General features: G+C 39.3%; 1 protein-coding gene across 1 annotated transcript, besides 29 other annotated features; it reads right to left on the reverse strand.

Moving 5' to 3' along the window:
• Positions 1–2315: part of a mobile genetic element that runs on past the window's edge.
• Positions 1–8385: part of a mobile genetic element that runs on past the window's edge.
• Positions 642–676: a tandem repeat.
• Positions 677–688: a tandem repeat.
• Positions 2026–2380: a mobile genetic element.
• Positions 2447–6256: a mobile genetic element.
• Positions 4529–4692: a mobile genetic element.
• Positions 6491–8134: a mobile genetic element.
• Positions 6711–8388: a mobile genetic element.
• Positions 7923–8385: a long terminal repeat.
• Positions 8380–8450: a dispersed repeat.
• Positions 8386–8389: a direct repeat.
• Positions 8451–8456: 6 nt separating the features above from the next.
• Positions 8457–8541: a dispersed repeat.
• Positions 8471–10343: a mobile genetic element.
• Positions 10344–10380: 37 nt separating this feature from the next.
• Positions 10381–10551: a mobile genetic element.
• Positions 10552–10877: 326 nt separating this feature from the next.
• Positions 10878–10911: a tandem repeat.
• A 287-nt stretch (positions 10912–11198) lies between these two features.
• Positions 11199–11400: a mobile genetic element.
• An 869-nt stretch (positions 11401–12269) lies between these two features.
• On the reverse strand, positions 12270–13813 carry EKO05_0002441 (Salicylate 1-monooxygenase; the record flags this gene model as incomplete). Its single annotated transcript, XM_038943969.1, has 4 exons — positions 12270–12588; positions 12642–12982; positions 13029–13597; positions 13651–13813. The coding sequence occupies 4 exons, from the start codon at positions 13811–13813 to the stop codon at positions 12270–12272; spliced, it is 1392 nt and encodes a 463-aa protein (XP_038793105.1).
• A 627-nt stretch (positions 13814–14440) lies between these two features.
• Positions 14441–14675: a dispersed repeat.
• Positions 14676–14712: 37 nt separating this feature from the next.
• Positions 14713–14856: a dispersed repeat.
• A 395-nt stretch (positions 14857–15251) lies between these two features.
• Positions 15252–15485: a dispersed repeat.
• A 53-nt stretch (positions 15486–15538) lies between these two features.
• Positions 15539–15677: a dispersed repeat.
• Positions 15678–15869: 192 nt separating this feature from the next.
• Positions 15870–15941: a mobile genetic element.
• Positions 15937–15987: a tandem repeat.
• Positions 15974–16326: a mobile genetic element.
• Positions 16173–16206: a tandem repeat.
• Positions 16327–16580: a mobile genetic element.
• Positions 16581–16675: a mobile genetic element.
• Positions 16676–17192: 517 nt separating this feature from the next.
• Positions 17193–18012: a mobile genetic element.
• A 166-nt stretch (positions 18013–18178) lies between these two features.
• Positions 18179–19025: a mobile genetic element.
• Positions 19026–19710: the final 685 nt, after the last annotated feature.

Raw genomic sequence — 19710 nt, forward strand, 5'->3', positions numbered from 1 at the left:
TAGAGAAAGTCCTTAACAGAAGGTAACTAGACAATAGACAGTAGGAATACCTTATTAAGTAGGACAGATTCCCTAGCTTAGAAAATTCCTAGGAAATTAGCACAAATCTTTCTAAAGAAGCGCTAAAACAATACTAGAAAATAATAAAGTAACTACTTAGACTGCGTAATAAAACGTTAAGGTTAAAGTCTAAAAAAGGGGGGGACTAAAAAGGCTAAATACCTTTACATAATTATAATTTTTTCCTATAGGGGTTTTTTAATTAATAAGTATTTAATAGTTTATGCTAAGGGAAAACATAACCTTACCTTACCCTAGGAAATACAGACTAGCTAAAGCAGACATCTTTTAGCCTATTATAGCTATTTCTAATATAAGAAGATAAAGAGAGTTACACGCTATATTATATAGTTACAATTGTAAGTAAATATAGGAGAATTAGTATAGAAGAACACCTTTCTAGTATTATTTAGACTATCTAAGAGTGTAATACACCTAATTGCTATATTAGCCTAAAACTATCTACTAACTACAAACTTAGGTATTATTAATCTAAACCTTCTATTATAGGGAACATCTACTAACTATAACTACTACTACAGGCATAAGTAGCAGCCTTACAACTACTACAAGGCTTCTTAGCAGCAGCAGCGGCGGCGGCAGCGTTGGCGGCAGCCTGCTCAGCAGCCTCCTGTTCCTCTCGCTCCTCCTAGAGCTAGCTAAGGGTCTTGCTAGTACCTGTAATCTAGTACTTTAACTATAAAAGAAGTTAGACATTATTAAAATAGGTTAAAATGTGCTATAATACCTTCTTACAGGGGGTAATAGGCGCATCTAGATTAGACTCGCCACTACTCTCCTCTAACATCTTCTTTTACTTTATCTTAGCCTTAACAGCGCTAGCCTTAGATTAATCTTGCTTCTTAATATAGATGCTAGATAAAGTTAACTTACGTGCATAAGTGTTGCTATTATAGAGCATAAGTAGCTCTTTCTACAGCAAATAGTTCCTATAAAGGTTAGATTATGCTATAATAAGCTAAAAAGAGAAAGAACATACTTTTAAATTATACCTAGCAACAAGCTAGCCTAGTTAATAATAGACTTGCCTATTGCAGTCTTCTTGTTAATAGACATAGGCGCAGTGGTAGCAGGTGTTGTAGGGGTAGTCTTAACGCTAGCTGCATTAACAATAGCAGCACAAGCAGTAGTAACTAGGCAACAACTAGAGTAAAGGCGCGCTATGTTGCTAGAAAGCCTTAAATAGCTGTTAGCGTACTTATTAGGGCCCTAAATATATTAGAAGATGCTATAATAAGCTAAAAGGAGATAAAACACGTACTAATAGGCAATTCTTGTTACTATTATAACACTCTCTATAGCAGTAGGCCTAGGCGTCCCTATAACGCAGGCTACCCTACAAAGCTAGGTTAGTAGAGAAACAACAGTCCCTATAGACATTACTATTAGTAATATAGTAGAGACAGAGCATAAAGCACTGCTTAGCAGTCCTACTATTCTTAGTAATGTTAATCTTACAGCGAGCAGGCATAGACATAACAGCTATAGCAAATAGTAGTTAGTAACAGTTAGTAACAGTTAGTAATAGTTAGTAGTGGGCGGTAGCAGTTAGGAGTAGTCTAGAAAGGTTACTAAGGCGTGTTATGCGGTACTATCTGCTAAAACGTGTTAGAACGTGCTAGAAAGACCTAGAAAATCCCTTAGCTATCCTCACAAAAGTGCTAGACAGAATAGGTTAGTACTTACTAAAATAAAGTAGGATATAGTAGTAACTAATAAAACTAGGGGTATAGATAGCTTATATGCTGCTAGCTACCTAGTTAGAGCTTTAGCCTGCGTAAACAGCTGCCTAGACCCTAGAGGTAAAGTAAGAGGTGAGAGAGGATTTCTGTTTAACTTTTACTAGGTAAAGGTAGAATTAGTATTAAGCCCTATATAGCCTTATAAGGCGTCTAAAACGCCTAAACCTAGTTAGAATTAGCTATAACAGGACAGACAGAGTAAACACTTTTAAAGCCAGGCTAAAATAATACAGTATTGCTAATTATACTATTGTTTAAGCCAAACAATCTAAAGAAGGGAGGCGTTGTTAGGCGCTAGGCCTAGAGGTACCTCTGCCTGTCTTAGCAAGCTACTATAGGGCTAGTTAGCCTAGACTATATAAAGGTGTTAGAGGTTATTGCTAATACTCCAGCAATTAGTCTTGTTACTACACACTACGTACCTTAATACACCTGCTATCCTCTTTAACCCTATCCTCCCTCGTAATCGCTTTGTACACTCTTTACAAAGAGCAGTTAGAGGCAGGGACTATTAAGTTAGATCTGTCTGATAAATTCTTGTTACTGCCTAGTACCTAGAGCGCCTTTAAAGGCTAACCCTTAGAGTACTAGGAGAGCAACGTAGTACTGCCTAATTAGTCTCTTTAGATTACTTTAATAACTGCTAGCAGTTTGTAAGGTACGCAGTTAGTTCCTATATATTTTCTAAGTTAGGGTATCCTAACTACTTAACTAGATATTTATCTTAACTACCTTCCTTCTAGTGTTGTATTATTTTTTTAACTTCCTACTAGTCTTTACTATTAGCTTAGTGATGGAAGTTCTTCTAGATAAGTGTTCTAGAGTTAGTAGGTTCTAACAAGGAGATATAGAACACTAGGTGGATCTTTATATCCTTTAGTATATTAAGTCTATAGTTAACTAGGCTTATCTGCTTAGGAATAAAAAAGGGTCTAACTTTAACGTAGTCTAGTTTTTTTGTTAGTCTTTATGTTTAAAGGTTTTTTGTAAGAAGATAGACTTTTTCCCCTCTTTTAGCTAAGGTACTGTTTTTCTTTTCTAGTTAATAAAAGAGATTGCTTGTTCTTAAGCCTTACTAATGTTTTCCAGCAATCTCTAGTGTAATTCCTTTAGTTTAGCTACTAAGAAGATTACTAATTTAGTCTGAACAGTTGTTTCTAGACTTCTAGTAAAGAGATTTAGGTGTCTCCTGTAATTTGCAAAGAACAGCGTTATACCTATTACTTCTAATAATTTGTTATTATACGCAATCTGTGCTATAGGTAACAGTAAAACCTGGTTATCTTACTGCTAGTTACTGTATATCTGTAGGTATGTTTCTATAGTCTAATTTGTTCTTTTAGTCTATCTATCTGTCTGTAGATAATAAATAGTTAATAGCTTCTTCTTAGTACCTATAGCTGCTAACAACGTAGTCTAATAGTTTAACGTAAAGAGCTTATCTTAGTTGCTAATAATAGATTCCAGTATGCTGTAGTACCTAATTACTTAATCTAAGAATACTTAAGCTAGTTGCTTAGCAGTATAATTGTAACAAAATAGTATTATCTTAGCGTGCTTAGTAAATCTGTCTACTATAATAAATATTAAGTTATAGGCGTATCCTGTAACAGGGTCCTTAGAGACAGGTAACTGCGTAACAAAGTCTATAGTAATATTCGTCTATAGTGCTGTTAGCGGCTCTATTGCCTACATTTCTCTGTATTTTGTATGAGTACTGTGTTTGTTTAGTTAATAATTAACACAGTTCTTAATATATTTATTAACCTTATTATATATATTCTTAAACTTATAATACCTCCTAATAAGTTCTATTATGTACGTAATTCTTGGGTGTCTATATAGCAGGTTATTATAAAAACTAGCTATAATTTCTTTAAAATTCCTTTAGTACTTACAACAGGATACGCTGTTCCTGCTGAACTTGCATTATGTTATTAAGCTGCTGCAATAGTCCTAAGGATCTATCCTTATTAATTCTAAGTATAGCATACTTATTAATTGTTTTTATTCCTATAAGGTTATGGTATTAACTAAGTATATTAGCTCTACTATTGTCCTATCTTAGGGTATACAGTATCTTAAACTTATATCTTCCTAGTAACTCTAACTATCTAACTTGTGTTCTGTTAAAAACCTTAGTTGTTATAATATAAACTAGGTTTTCATAGTCTGTGTATATAGTAAGGTTTAAACAGCTTTCTATATAGATTCTCTAATGTTCTAAGGCTAATATAATTGCTATAAGCTCTTTATTATGTATATTATAGTTTTCTTCTAGTCCTAGAAACTTTTATAAATAGTAGGCAATTAGGTGCTATAGGCTATCTTGTTCTTATTTTACGTAAGCTCCTAATACTAAGTCTAAGGTATTAGTCTTAATTTAAAGTAGCTTTCTACTCTTAAATATAATTATTGTAGGTAGTTCTACGCATACTTGTTTAAGTAACTAGAAGGAATCTTCTTACGCTTATTCCTATTTAAATAGAACATCCTTCTGCATTAGCTTAGTAAGCAGTAGGGCTTTTATAGAGTAGTCCTTAATAAAGCGTTAGTTAAAGTTAACAAAGGTAAGGAATTCCTAGATTCCCTTAACTGTTTTTAGCGTTAGCTAATCCTTTACAACCTAAATCTTCTTTAGGCTTATCTTTACTCTGTATCTCCCTACAATATAGCTAAGGAATTCTACTTCTTCCTTATGCTATTCGCACTTCTCTAGTTTTAAGTAGAGGTCTGCTCTTCCTAGGCAGTCTAACACTTCCTTAACGTAGATTCTATGTTCTTCTAGTGTATTACTATATACTAGGATATTATTAAGGTATACTACTATTATTCTGTCTAGGTATGCTCTTAACACGTTGGTAATTAGAGCCTAGCACGTAGCCAGTACATTAGTTAGCCTAAATAGCATAACTAGGTACTTATAATAACTGTAACAGTTTCTAAACAGTGTCTTCTATTCCTTACCTTTCTTTATGTGTATAAGGTTGTACACTCTACGTAAGTTAAGTGTAGTAAAGTACTATACTCTACTAAGTCTGTCTTATAACTCCTGAATATTTAGTAGTAGATATTAATTCTTAATTATAATATTATTAAGCTTTTAGTAGTTAACACATAGGCGTAGCAAGCTGTCTTTCTTAGCTGTAAAGGTAATAGGGAATCCTGCTCAGGATTCTAATTCTTTAATAAATCCTTTTTTAAGGTTCTCCTTAATGTACTTGCGTAGTACCTTAAGTTCCTTTTCTAAGAGTCTGTATATAGGTCTAAAGGGCAGTTCCTTCCCTTTCTAGAGCTTAATATTGCAGTCCTATAGTTTGTGCTGTAGTAATACCTTTACAGTCTTCTTATACTAAAAGAGTTCTATATAACTCTTATATTTATCTAGAATATTAGGAGGTGTACTGTTTTTCTCCTTAACTACTAACTGTTGTTTCTTTATATTATAGTTAACTACTCTATCTTAGCACGTCTTATATGTTAAAGAGATATTAATAATCTTCTTCTTATCTACTAACTGCGGTGTGCGGTACATAGGTATTAGTGCAGCTATACAGTGCTTACATCTATTAAATAAGATTTATTACTTCTTCTAGTTAATCTGTAGATTATACTCTTATAACTATAGTAGTCCTAATATAACATTATAGGCGGCTGTTCTAAGAATATTAAGGTCTAACTTCTCTTTATAGTTGTATATCTATAGGGGGGCACCTTAGACTTTAAGCGTAATTCTTTCTTCCCCTAGCATTAGTTCTCTATTAGCTACTTATTATAGGTAGAGTTCTTTTTTATACTATAGTTAAAGTCTAGCTTTTTCTACTACTGTGCGGGATATGTAATTTCCCTAGGCTCCTAAGCCTAATAATGCTAATAGCTCTACTCTATTTAGTATAATAGTAAGCTTAATAAGGCGATCAGTTCTAATAGAATTAATAGATTAATCCCTAGCGCTCTTAGGCGCTGTCCTAAAAAAGACTTGTCCTTGAATCTGTTATGTTCCTTATGTCCTTAGTAAACGTTACAGTTCTAATTTAGGCAGTTCTACTAGTGCGCGTTGTAGCACTGTCTATTAGCTACTAGCTACATCTAAATAATTGCTTAAGGAATTTCTGTTCTAAGAAAGTAGGCACAGTTATATTTGTTAATAAGGTACATTTTGTATAGGTTGTTCTTATAGTTATACTACTGCGCGCAACAGGAGGTATGTCCCCTAGAGAACTATCTGTTATTAATCTTAGCGTTGTAGTATACTTTGCATACGTTATTACTATAAGCTATCTACATAAGGTCTCTATGTCTAGGATTTCCAATGTCTAGACTATACTAGGGTTGTAGGCTAGTTAAAGGCAACTGCAGGTGCTGTTGCATTAATTTACTACTACACTGTAGTTCCTTTTTACACTATAGTTAGTCTTTAGCTTCTTTAAGATCTTTTAAAGCGATGTAGCAGTTAGTAATGTCTAATTTAAGTTGTCTAACAATCCTATTAATAGTTAAGTTGTACTTACTATGTTCTAAGTCTTCCTTATAATAGATAAGCTTCTTATACTACTACGTATAAGCTACTTTCTTTTATTAACATGCGTGCTGTTCCCTACAACAGTCACATTACTGGCATTAAGTGCTAGTTTCTCTAACTATTAAAGGTTAAGGACTATGTAAGAGTTATCTATCTTACGTTAGTAGTCCTTTATTTCTTTATATATTATTCTGATATTATTAAACATAACTTGTTTAGCAGTAATATATTCTAGTTTGCATTTAAGAACTATAAGTCCCTTACCTTTAAGGCTAAAGTAGCAACTTCCCTGCCTTTAAAATAGTCTGCTGTATCTTTTACCTATTTTATTAACGTTTTTATCTATATAGCATTTAATTGCCTAATTGCCTAATTGTAGCAATTGCTATTAGTAAGTATTTCTTCTTTCTCCTCTTTAGGGTTATAGTAGGGAGTTGCCTTACAAATAGGAGGTTTAATACATTTATTATTGTCCTTAGGATTGTACTCTAGGTCTTCTATAAGTTGTCCTATGTTATTAGTAACTATTTCCTAGTTACTAGCATCCGCAATATTGTCTTTACAGGTAAGGACATTAAGCTGTTAAAGAACCTTATTCTTTATCTTACAGACTCTTGCAAAGTAGCCTAGTTTACTATAGTTGTAGCAGTCCTTACTGCTGTCCTTGTAGGAGTAGTGTCCTCCTCTACCCTTCGCGTTCCACTGTCCTAGTAGCAGTCCTTTGTTAAGGTTTAAGAGATCTATAGCCTCTAGTCTAAAGTACCTACTCTGCGTGTTACTGTAGATGCGTTAGCTAGTATTAGGCTAATAATGTCCTCCTTATTGTCCTTAGTTCAGGTTATTACGCTATTAGCTCCTTAGTAGGTAATTACTAGCAATAGCAACTACGCGTGTTCTAGAGTTATTATAGAGCTCTTACTAAAGTTTGTATAGTTATACATTAATGTTAATAGAGGTATTAATAAGGTTATTAAGGTTGTTAGTACTCGCGCTAGTGCGCATAAGTTCCCCCTTAACCTTAGGCTTTAGCCCTTGTCTAAACATAGTTATTAGAGCAGTGTTGTCCTAGTTAGTGTTAGCAGCAAGCTGCTAAGACTCCGCAGCGTAATTAGCAGCTAACTTGTCCTACTTAATTTTCTAAATATTACGTTAAGCAATAGTAGGTTTGTTAGAGACTCTAAAGATTAGCTTAATCTTTTCTTTAAAGTTGTTAAAGTTATTTATCTATTTATCTACTTTAGCTAGTACGTTGCTAGCTTAGAACTGTTGTATAAAAGGTATAATCTATTAGAAAGCTTTACTACGCATGTAGCTAAAAACAAGAACTACTTATTTGTCTATAGGAACCTTCTAACCCTAGAAGGTAAAGAAGAGGTCCTACTACATAAGCTAGTTGTTAAGCTTATTACGCTCTCTGTAGTATTAATCTAGTTTATTAACGTTTATAACGCTTAAGGTGTAGATAGCTCCTTCTGTGTCTATATCTATGCTAGAGCTGCTAGAGGTAGCGTAAGATCCTATAGTACTTATCTTAGGGTGGTTTAAAATGTAAAGTTTTACACTTTAGAAAAAGTATATAAGTAATTGTTTAATTAGGTCTTAGGGATAAGTACGTGCAGGGGTTCTTAAGGGGTAGTTATCTAGTTAAAGACTGTAGTAACTAGGGGTTATAAGGAAGAGTATAGAGTAGACTATCTGTTTTACAAGCAGGGTTAAGATATTCTAATAACAAAGTTAATTAATAAAGTTAAATACAAACTATAAGGGTTATATTCCTACAGTCTATATAGTTTAACAATTATAGTAGTAATATAGACTAATTAGTGTTGTGCATCCCCTAATTGCACTAAGCACTAATTACACTAATTACTAATCGTACTAATCACACTAAGCCCTAATTAAGTCACGTGTCCTATTAGTTGTTGGCCAAGTGCTAACACTGTAATTGTTGCTTACTTGTTGTTTGTTCTGTTGTTATAATCACTGTGCCGCAACCACTGTAATTAGACGAATCCTTCCCGTGTTCTGTTAATCGTAACAGTAACTAACTTGCCTAGTAACTAACTTGCCTATAGGGTACGCTATAGTCTATATAAGTTAAGTGCAGATTTTTATTTAGAAATAAATATAATAACGTACTCTGCAGTCGAGCAGATCACACAATTAAGCAGATTACTCTACTAAGACCACACTAAACCTCCACCCTATTATAGCTTACATTAGCCCATGTTAGTCTTTTATACAGTAGTACAGCACATAATATTATTTATTAATACCTTCTACAGGCTTTTTACATATGCGTAAGTTATGCCCTATATTATAGCACTTTTTACAGTATCTTTTAGGTTACCTTACCTCCTTTAACACATTATTACTTCCTTACCTTCTTATTATTACTATACGCCCTAAACTTAGTTAGAGTAGTTAATTAAAGGCCTTCCTTAGCTGTTAGGACTCTCTCCTGCTATAACTGCTTCTTTTATGCAATTTGTATTGCGTAGCAGCCTTATTTACTGCTTAAAGCCTAGTAATCTTCCTTTAAGCTAACACTAGCTTATACGCTACTATAGCTGCGCCTTTAGTAAGCTTCTTAAAGGCCTTACCTATTAAAGTTAGTGAGCTGCTTACATGTCTTTAAATTCTCTCTTAAACTAGCGTTAATTGCGACCCTAATTGTAAGGTAGTGCTTAGGGTTTAGGACTGCTAGGGCTTATCTTCTATAGTAGGTAGCAGTAGGGTATGTAGGCAGATATTATGACCTGTTATAACCCATTCTAGGTTAAAGGGGACTATTCTAGCGCCTTAGAAGCCCTTTTAGATATTACTAGAAGTAAATATCTCCTTATAGGCGTCTATAAAGTATAGTAGGAATCTAGTTTTAGTAATATAAGTAATATAGTTATATATAAGAATCTTAGCTTAGCGCCTATACGCCTTCTTTAAAGGGGTAAAATAACCTATATCTTGTAGTTATAAGAGGTGTAATAAGTATAGAGCTATATATAGTGTAATAATATTTACTTCCTTATAGTATTATTAGAAGTTAGGGCAGTTATAGCTCTTTTAGCTGTTAATAAGGAGTAGCTAGTACACTTCTTAGGTGTGCGTCTTTATATAGGCATTAAAGTGCTTTACCTAGTCTAGACTAAGCTTGTTAGTAGTCTATCTGTTCTTAGAGACTCTAATAACCTAGTTGTAGGGCAGATTAGGCTCTTTGTACTAGGTAGAGAGGTAGTTACAGCCTTAAAAGATAATAAAGAGTAGAATAGCCTATTCTGTGCTGTTAATCCCCTGTATAACTATTATCTACTCCTATTTACCCTACTATACTACCTTTAGTTATTATTAATACTCTAAGCCTATAATAACTAATCCTGTTAATATCTAGCCTATTTTAAAGCCTGTCTTACTAAAGTTGTATGTAATATTATCCTAGATACTATACTTAGCTTTAATATTTGCTATAAGCCTAAACTAGCCTTATATAATCTCTAGATCCTTACAGAGGGCTTTCTTATAGTTATACTTGTAATTAAACTTTACTTTAAGGTTAGGGCATCACTTAAAAAACGTATTAGGCTAGTTTATACTAATATAGCCTATATTATACTTAGTATACAAAGAATTAGCTATATTAACTGTAGCAGCTAGCTAAGGGGCAAATTCTTATGCGTCTAGCTTAAGGATATACTTAGAAATTATATCCTTCTTAGTTTAATCTATATTCTGTTAGTTTAGGGTATAATTAACTTATGTAGGTTATTCTGTGTATTAAGAGTATAGTATGCTGTAAGGTACGTTATATATAGCTGCAGCGTGTTACAGTATAAGTATTACATCTTATTAGATAGCCTAAAGCATAAGCTGTATTACAGCTTCTCTTAAGGGCGTAGATTAGTGTTATTGTTGAGGCATTGCGTAGTAGGGTGGAGGTTTAGTGTGGTCTTAGCAGAGTGATCCGCTCGATCGTGTAATCTGCTCGATCGTGGAGTACGTTACTTCTTATTTTTTAGACTTACCTAGAATATAGATTTTTTGTTAGATATAATAATTATTTTGTTAAGTTAATAACAATGGGTTGATTGTAAATTAGGAGGTAGTTCTTATCTAATCTAGGTTCTAGTAGGGGCCCCTGCACGTTTATTGGGAGGTCCATTACCTAACCTATTCCTCTAATACCTCTTAATTAACATTTATAGATTGTAAACATATATACCGTTATAACACTACAACACTTTATTAGGCTTTATATAACCTTATAACAATATAGAAGAACAAAGGTAACTAATTAAGACGTGGGTAAAGATAGCAATCTAGGGTTTTTTAGTATTTACTCGAAGGCTGGCCGCTATAGTATATTTACCCTAGTAATTAATACCTATTTAGATAGAGTAACCTAGGTAGAAGAAGAGGAGTTTCTCCTAACTATAGTCTTTTAGCTAAGCTTTAACTATAACAACGCTAGAGGCTGTAAGGTCTAGCTAAATAGGTAGAATTAGTGTTTATATCTTTAAAAAGGACCTAGGCAGCACTATATATTAATATTATTTTATTATTATCTTATTACATACTGTGACCTTTTATGGTTTTTACAGATGTAGAGTATTTTCATTTATTTATTTAGATATGCGGTGTTTATTGCAACCTAGACCTATATTTAATACACCGGGGATGTGCCTTAGTACCAGCCACTAAGATTGTGTTCTTGTGCGTAAGTTCATACCTTGCATTCACATTTCCAGCGGAGGCTATGTTCAGGAAGACTTAGCTTACACATTTCGAGCATTTTTTTGAGGACAATTCGCTCCTGTGGGTCCCACGTTTAGCGATTCACGACAATTTTCAAAGTTTAATGTCAGGCGCTGGGCCCGGAGGTACCTCTGCCAGTCTTGGCGAGCTACCATGGGGCTAGTCAGCCCGGACTATATAAAGGTGTCGGAGGTTATTACTGATACACCAGCGATTAGTCTCGTTACTACACACTACGTACCTCAATACACCTGCTATCCTCTTCAACCCTATCCTCCCTTGTGATCGCCTTGTACACTCTTTACACTCAAGAACACAGTATGTGGTGACAGAAAATGCTGAGATCTATACCAATGCCGCATGGACAAGCTTTTCAGCGTAGCCTCTGACAAACAGCCTTCGGCAATGCATCCCTGAAGTCCTTAAAACTTGGCTTTACAGCAGTTGTAAAAGTCGAGTTAACACACCCGCAAGCCGCTTAGGCGCAGATGGCCACACAGCCTCCCTATGAAATTTCAACTCAGCAGGTTGTTTCTCTGACTGGGAAGGCAGCCTTGACTTAACGAATACTGATGATGAGCCGGTTAAGTACTCTGAACCATGACGGGAGAAACTGCGGAAGGAGGCCTAACATTCGAAGTATACAATGATCAGTCTAAGAGCAGATTCGTGCATTAATGGTTTAAAATACATCTCTCACTATATTTATCACATACGGCTTGACCGAATGCATTTAACATACTAAAGCTTATTGCAGCCCTACCTAGCGCCAGTATAACGAAGAGATTTGACAGTTCAAGCATGCTACACTAACTCATCCACCTCTTGCGTCAGCGCTCCCAAGCTATACTGATGGTTGCTTGATCTAACTAATCTTACGATATTCAATGGTGGATTTGCACTCACGCCTTCGAAATGTCTACTTTATCGGTATTAATCACACTGGATATTAATGCCGCAAGTGCAGCATCAATAGAACCCCTGCTTTGAGAGGGTTCCCCTGCAGCCATAGATGATGCTGTTAGTAAAAAACTGGTAGGCCTATACAGAAACAAAAAGTTGAAAATTGTATGTCTGGCCTATCGCATAAAACCAATTCTTAACCTAAGTTCACAAGGTAGCCCCGGATTACATGATCCATTGAAATAGAACATGACAACATGCAGTGGAAGTATCTATGACCAGTCGCCCTCATCTTCGAGAACCTCTCCACGTTCCGACGCTCCTAGCAGCTCCTTTACAGTCCAAGGCTTGTATTTGTAGCCAGGAACTAAATTGGTGTTCTCGAAGGGAGCACCAGTGAGGAGGTACTGAGCACAACTGTGGTAGTTGTCGTACGCATACTGTTCGGGGTCATGATTGATCAGCCAGTTCCCAACCATTTGTTTGTTCTTCAACGGCTTCGAATCCTGGTCTTGTTGCTCCCAGTTGGTGTTATGGAACACTTCGCGGTTCTTAAAGCCCATTTTCTGAGCGCAAGAAACTCGTTCAAACCTGTTACATATTTTCAGTCAGCTGCATATAATTGTTCGCGTGCCAGTCCTCACCTCAGTTTGTTGTGAATCTTGGTAGCAAGAGTCACGTCCTTCTTCCCGCCAATGTGTAAACAGGCCGCAAGCGAGTAAGCGTCCTCCATTGCCATAGTAGCGCCACTAAATGAAGTTGGCAGGAAAGGATGTGCTGCGTCACCGAGCTGCACTATACGACCACCGCTTGAAGTCCACTGTGGTTGGGGGTTACGCCACATTAACTTCCAGTCTAGAACCCTGTTGTCTGGCGTTGCTTTTACAACTTCCTTCACAAATGGGTCCCATTGATCTACCGCTTTCAGAGCTCTTTCGGTTGTCGTAGACTTCGACCAACTCTCCGTGGAGGAACTGTCCTCGTCCTAAATATTGTTAGCAGAGCGGAATTTTGGTATTTCGACGACGTACTTTGGTAGTCAAAAGCCAGCATAGGTCATCTCCACCCTTACTGAGAAGCATGTGCGCTCCCGGGCCAATGTACATGAAACCTCGATCTTTGTGACCTGCCAATTCCTTCGCAATGATCGGGTTTTCGAGAGCTGGGGCTACAGGAAAGGCGATGCGATAAATTATAAAGCCCGAGCTGATCGGTGCATCGCTGTTGCCATCAAGGACAGCACGAGACTTCGAACCGACACCATCAGCTGCGACTACAACATCAGCCGTCAGCTTCTGCCCATCGTCAAGGGTGACTCCGCCAAAATCCTCGGTCTCAAAGTACTCTACTACTCGCGTTTCAAACGTGATTGGAATGTCGAGCTCTTTAGCATAGGTATAGAGGAGATTGTGAAGCTTCCTTCGATATATTCCAAGGGAAGGGTTCTTTGCATCACCGGGCGCATGCGTCTTGATGTGTGTACCATCGAACTTGCGCAGGTCGAAAACCGGTGAATATGCCGCTGCTCTAGCGCGTTCCATGAAGCCTGGCCATTTCTTCGGAGTGATTAGAGCTGGAGTTGTAATCATGATGATCTCCCCTAGACGACCGTTGAGCTGTGCTGCATCAGGATCTTTATTGGGAACGACTAACCGGAGTACTGTCCTTCAGGTGAACGCTCAATTACTCGAACATCGTGGCCTTTACGATGAGCCTCGATGGCAAAAGAAAGACCTCCAATACCAGCCCCTACGACAAGTACGGAGACACCTGTCGGAGGCTCCCTTTCCAGCTGATGTTTCTGAATTCCTGGCATTGTTGAGACGCTTTAATAGTGTTGAGAATAGCGAGTGGAGTGTATGTGTCGTAGATGTACACCACGTCCTTCGCTTCATTTATAGGGAGCTCATACGTGCCCGGACGTCAAATTTCAGAGGTTTCTCCACAAATGTCATGGACATACAATGTGGTGCCACCGAAAGTCTGAGCCTTGTTTTCGACAAGCTTCGAGCGGAAGGCCTTCTGACCGTCTCCCGATATCTTCGCGTTCATCACTAAGCGAGTAACTACCCTCCTCGGCTGCCGGAAAAATGTTCTGCGCGCTGCACGTGCATGCTTCGTGTTGGAGTGGATCATGGACCCAGATATTAGTGGAGTTGGAATGAAAGATCAGCGACACTTTAAGTGTTTTAATGCCCGATAATATGTATACAACCCCCACTCCAAATAAAAAGTTAATTTATCAATACAGACTGTGAAGTTATCAACAAAAACTATGAACGCGGGCAGTTGAAAATATAGCCAGGTTTTTTACAGTTGTCACATTTTGCCCTGAAGGATGTCACCACCCAATCTTTCACTCTTACTGTTCAGTAGCCACAGCTAGGTAGTCAAAACCTTTTGTTTGTCTTCAACGTATTTACGATTGTAGTCTAAGTTTGTACTATGGTATCCGGCGAAAGTAGAGTCCCATGGTCAGTGCAATAGGGGGGGAAAGTACCAGGCTTGGCAAGTTCCACTTCCAAGGTTTTCTTGGTCTTACACTAATTAGCACGCGCTTCCTCTCTTTGTTATATACTAAAGAATCCGTACACACTTGTTATAAACACTAATAGGCATTTCTGCACAACAGCCACCGCACTGGCTATGGGACTCTACTTTTGCTGGATACTATAGTAAAGGGTGCGTATATATCGCCGTGCATTATAACTTAAGTACTATGGTATTCGGCGAAAGTAGAGTCCTATGGCCAGTGCGGTGCCCATTGGTGTTTATAACAAGCGTGTACGGATGCCTTTTCATGTAACAAAGAGAGGACGTGCTTGCTGATTGGTGTAAGACGAGGAAAACCTCGGAAGTGGAATGGGACTTTCGCCGGATACCATAGTAAAGGCGAATGCGAAACTTGTGATCGGTGCACGGACGCTTGGCTCACCACGGAATGATGCATCCGTTCTTCCGTATCACCGCTACACGCACAGACGCGCATCAGCCTCATGCACGGATCCACCACAGTACGTCAACATCCTTGAGTCAGGCTGGCGAATGATTAGCGGTCAGGGTATTTTCGACAATTAGCGGGGCCTGCGGACCTTTGTTGTACCCAGGTTGGCGAATAACTGGTTGCATGTCGGCTGCCTATGGAGAAAACCTTGGCCGGCTATCCATGGAGCTGGCGCTAGGTTAATTAGGGATAGTGCTAGACATTGCTGTATCAACAGTGAAGTAGGGCAGCGCTGACAGTAATTAGTGTACTATGGTCTCCGGCGAAAGTAGAGTCCCATGGCCAGTGCAATGTGGAGGAAAAGCAGAGGTTTGGCAAGTCCAACTTCCGAGATTTTCTTGGCTTTACACTAATTAGCAGAAATTTTCTCTCTTTATTGTCTGCTAGAGTATCTGTGCGCGCTTGTTATAAACATTAAAAGGCGTTTCTGTATAGGACCCACTGCACTGGTTATAGGACTTTACTTTTGCCGGATACAAGAGTATATTAACACTAACTATCTATATATTATTTAATTTTAGCTAACACTTGTTAAGACACAGCTCGGCCCACTGTGCTAAACATGCTAAGAAGGTATTAATGCTCACTCGGACAGTGAGCACGTAGCCAAGAACAGTACTGATTACCAACACCAGGTCAGAGGTGGACACTGCCGTGCCGGAGGCTGAGGACCTAATGATATCTCCCTTCTCAACAAAGACCTGACCTAGGCCCAATAGATAGGCATCTGGGGGTCATGGGATCTGACGCGCGCCTCTCGGCCACTCACAGGGATCTCTCTTATCCTAAGTACTGGACCATCCAGCAGAAACGGTACATTATGGCCCACATTAGGCTGTGCATCAGCTCACCATGTAACAACACAGGGTACTGTTACGATCCACAGAACACGGGAAGGATTCGTCCAATTACAGTGGCTGCGGCACAGTTATTATAACAACAGAACGAACAACAAGTAAGCAACAAGCTACAACACGACAAAGCAAAATTTCGACATAGGGCCCTGCACACCAAAAAAACATCAGAATCTATTATAACCCAGCGAGAATATACTATCCTAAGCTTCCCAGAGCCTCTAGGCGTCTGGTTGCTGCACGCTGCCTGGTTATCTAACCTATTCTATTGCAAAAAAATTTGGATTTGCAGAGCACAGACTACCTCTGCATTAAAAATTTTATCTTATCTTATCTTCTTAGATCTTATCTAAAAGAAGACAAAAACTGATAAAATATCCTATCTCTACTAAATAGCAACAAGCCTTTCCTTAGCTTTCTGCTTTCAACCCCTTCTTTCTACTCCTAGAGGTCTACTAGTTAGGCTAGTAATGTGCCGGTGCACACGGTGACTGCCTTAGTAAGAACTAGGATGCTTAGCTAGTGTACGTAATCTGGCCGGCAGAAAGGTATAAGAAGCCTTAACAGTAACTGTTAAGGCACAACACCTACGACAACAACTAGAAACACTTACTTATAGAATTTAATTACCGTACTACTTGTCTTTCTGTCCCTTAACAATGATGTTGATAAGTATCCTTCCTAATGTGCCTACTAACGAGATGCTTTACTACTTATACTAAAACAGTAAGAATAGAAGAAAGGCAAGATTAGTAAAGCTAAGACTGCCTTTTCCCTTGTTTTTCAGCCCTAAAAAGCTAACAGAGACTAGGTACCTCTAACAGTTAATACTTTTCGAATTAGACCCTAATTTATTTGTTTGCGGCCCGTGCGGCCCCTTCGGTTTGTAGGGCGGGGCGACCCTAATTCATTTACCGCTTCAACAATAGAATAAGACCCCAGCGCCACGCCGCCGGCTAGATGCGACCCAGCAAAAGGGTGCAACCAAGCCCTGCGCGCATTTTGCACTTTTTAGAATTGCTGCCTGACCACTGCGTGGATGGAAAAAGTAGATAACGTTGCGGGTTGAGGTAGAGGTGAGGTTGGTGGTTCGCGGGGCCAGCCCCTTCCCCACTTGTAAGCGAGCGCGCCCCCACGCGTAGAGACTAACTATATTATTACTATAACATACAATAAGCGCTAGCAACTACAACTTAAATATACTAACGTTTATGCTATATAGCTTTAAACAACTTAGGCAGCGTTGTCTAGCGCAGAGACGCCGCTAGCGCGCTCTTAAAGCGAGCCTGCGACTGCGTAATCTTAACGCGCCTGTCTGCTTCCTCTTCTTCCTTGCTGTTGTCTTTGCTGTCCTTAATCTCCTCTACCTCGTAAGTCGTCTCTAGAGCCTTAACCTTAATGCTTAGCGTCTTCTTCCCCTTAATCTCGCCTCCTGCAATGCCCTCTAGGCCTAACCATTCATCAAATTGCTTAGCTGCAAGACAGACATCCAGACGCTCCTTCCTAACTAGCTTAATAAAGACGTTAACGCCCTAGGAGCAGATCTTATGCTTAATCTAAGTCTTTAGTATAGCGTTGTCCGGCATAACCAGGAGCACGCCCTAGCCTAGGCCTTCAGCCACCCTGTACCACTTAAATGCTCTAGCAAGCTGCGCCTAAAAGAGATCCCGCTCTTTCTTAGAAGGGTTAGGGTTAGAGTTAACTAAGTGCAGAAGAGAGTCTATAGCCTCTGTTTAGCAGAGGCCCTTACTAAATTAATTTGTCTTATTACTGCTGACAAGCTTGTTGTTATGTTTAATCTGCGCTAGCTTATTAGCTAACGCCTTGCCCAGGAGCGCCTGCGCCCACCTATACTTAATATGCACTAACTTTATTACTTTGTTATAGATATTGCACCGCTCCTACGCAGAGCAGAACGCTTAATCTGCGCTGCTCTGCTGTAAGGGATTGACCAACATTGCACGTAAATGCTGCAGCTGCAAAGAAGGGGCGTTGTACCGCGTAGCCACTCTGCCGCTAAAGAGCGTTCTGCGCTTTTGCTAGACCTAGAGGAAGTAGGCAGCGTGCTCTTAAGACAACGAGCTCCTAAGAGCGCGCGCCTTAGCTACAAACTCGCGTGCCTTTAGGTAAGGCGTCTTAACAGCGTTATAGAAGTTCAACTTCTTCTTATTACTACCTACAGCTTCCTGCTTAAAAAGCTATAATATAACCTCCTTGTCCTTAGAGGATATAGACGCGTAGGCGCCACGTTTATTGTTGCCTGCTCTCTAGTCTAGCGCAACAAGGCCAAGATCCAGGCTGCGCTCTATTAGGGCAGCTTTGTGTTTCTTAATGCGTTCCTACTTAGCGCGGCAGTTGTTGTTAGTGACTGTAGTGGTGGTGCGCTGCTCCTCTACCAGCCGCTCTCCAGGCTGCTCTCCTGGCTGCTCTTCCAGTTCGCTGAGTTGCTCGGATGGCTGAGGGCTGGCTGCCGGCGTCTTGACGGCTTCTGTGCAAGCGCGCTTAGGCGACAGCGCTGGCGCAGAGGGTGCTAGTTGTTTCTTACGTTAGGTTAGAGGGGAGGCAGACAGCTTCTGCGCAGACGGCGGCTCTACTATGCTATCTTCCGCGAGCAACTGAGCCGCGCAGACCAGACGGTCCCAGGTATTGTTCGGCAGGACGTTGTCGGCGAGCGTCTCGCGCAGAAGCCAGATCGCTGACAAGACAGAGTAGGCAATAAAGACGGGCTTGCAGACGCTGGCATTGTTATAGGTGGGGATTAGCCATCCTGCGCTGTGCAGACAAGCACCTAGATCACGCTACAAGCGTAAGATGGTTGCTTAGCAGAAGAAGAGCTTCTTATAGTCCTTATTTGGCGGTTTATACCCATACTTGCTGCTAAAACTAGCTTCACTAGCTAGAGGAAAGCTGCGAGCGCTGCTGTTAAACTGCTCTGCAGCGTTGTATAGCGCAGTAGACTAGTACATGCTAAAGAGGTGTGTGTTGCTCTAGCTAAGCTGTAGGACAATAGAACAAGATACTAGGTAGTGCTGGGGGCAGGGGCTGGTTTTTGACCAGGTCCCCTAAGGCGCGCGTTAGCCTAATGCACAAAATCGGGCCGCGCACAGATGTACCACCACACCATACCAACCAGCGTTGGCAGAACTTAAGGAGCAACAAACCTAAAACAACGTCTTAATAAGAGCGCGTTAATCCGCAGCAGCAGTTAAAATAGAGAGGGTTGTCTCCAATAAACTATAAACCCTAACAGCATTTCCTATCTATATAAACACTAACATAATTATATAGAGTTGTTTAACAGCGTCTTTACATACCTTCCTACTTACTATATAGCTGTCTGTAAGACTTACTGTTAAGGTGTATTATTGTTGTAGGTGTCCTCCCACCTATACAGCAGCCACTAGGAGCTAACCGTAGCAGCACAGAAGGCAATTGCGTCTGCAGCCAGAACGCTTATAGGATAGGCAACGTCTACAGACAAGGTTGTATATCTATTGTCTAAGGCACAGCTACTACCTTACTTAGCCCTATATAAAGATAGATTTAAGTGTAAAGTAGAGCTATATAAGTACATTGTGCGCGCGCTGCAGGGCATAAAGAACTACTGCAGGAAGGAGCATAGGTAGGACAACCTACGCAGGAGAGGGCGGCCGCATTAGGGCGCACAACCACTACTAGGTAGCTAGATGTAGACAGGGGAAGTATAGTGCCAGAAGTTCCAGCCTACTAGCTAGCTTAGACGGCTGTTTAAGGTTAGCCAGCCTGCAGATAAGGCTATGCAGGGCGTTGCTGTTAAACAGGAAAACCTGTAACACGCCCTTAAGACGTTATTTACCTAGAGCAGTATAGCGGTAG

Source organism: Ascochyta rabiei, chromosome 3, assembly GCF_004011695.2.
Source record: "Ascochyta rabiei chromosome 3, complete sequence".
Classification (NCBI taxonomy): Eukaryota; Fungi; Ascomycota; class Dothideomycetes; order Pleosporales; family Didymellaceae; genus Ascochyta; species Ascochyta rabiei.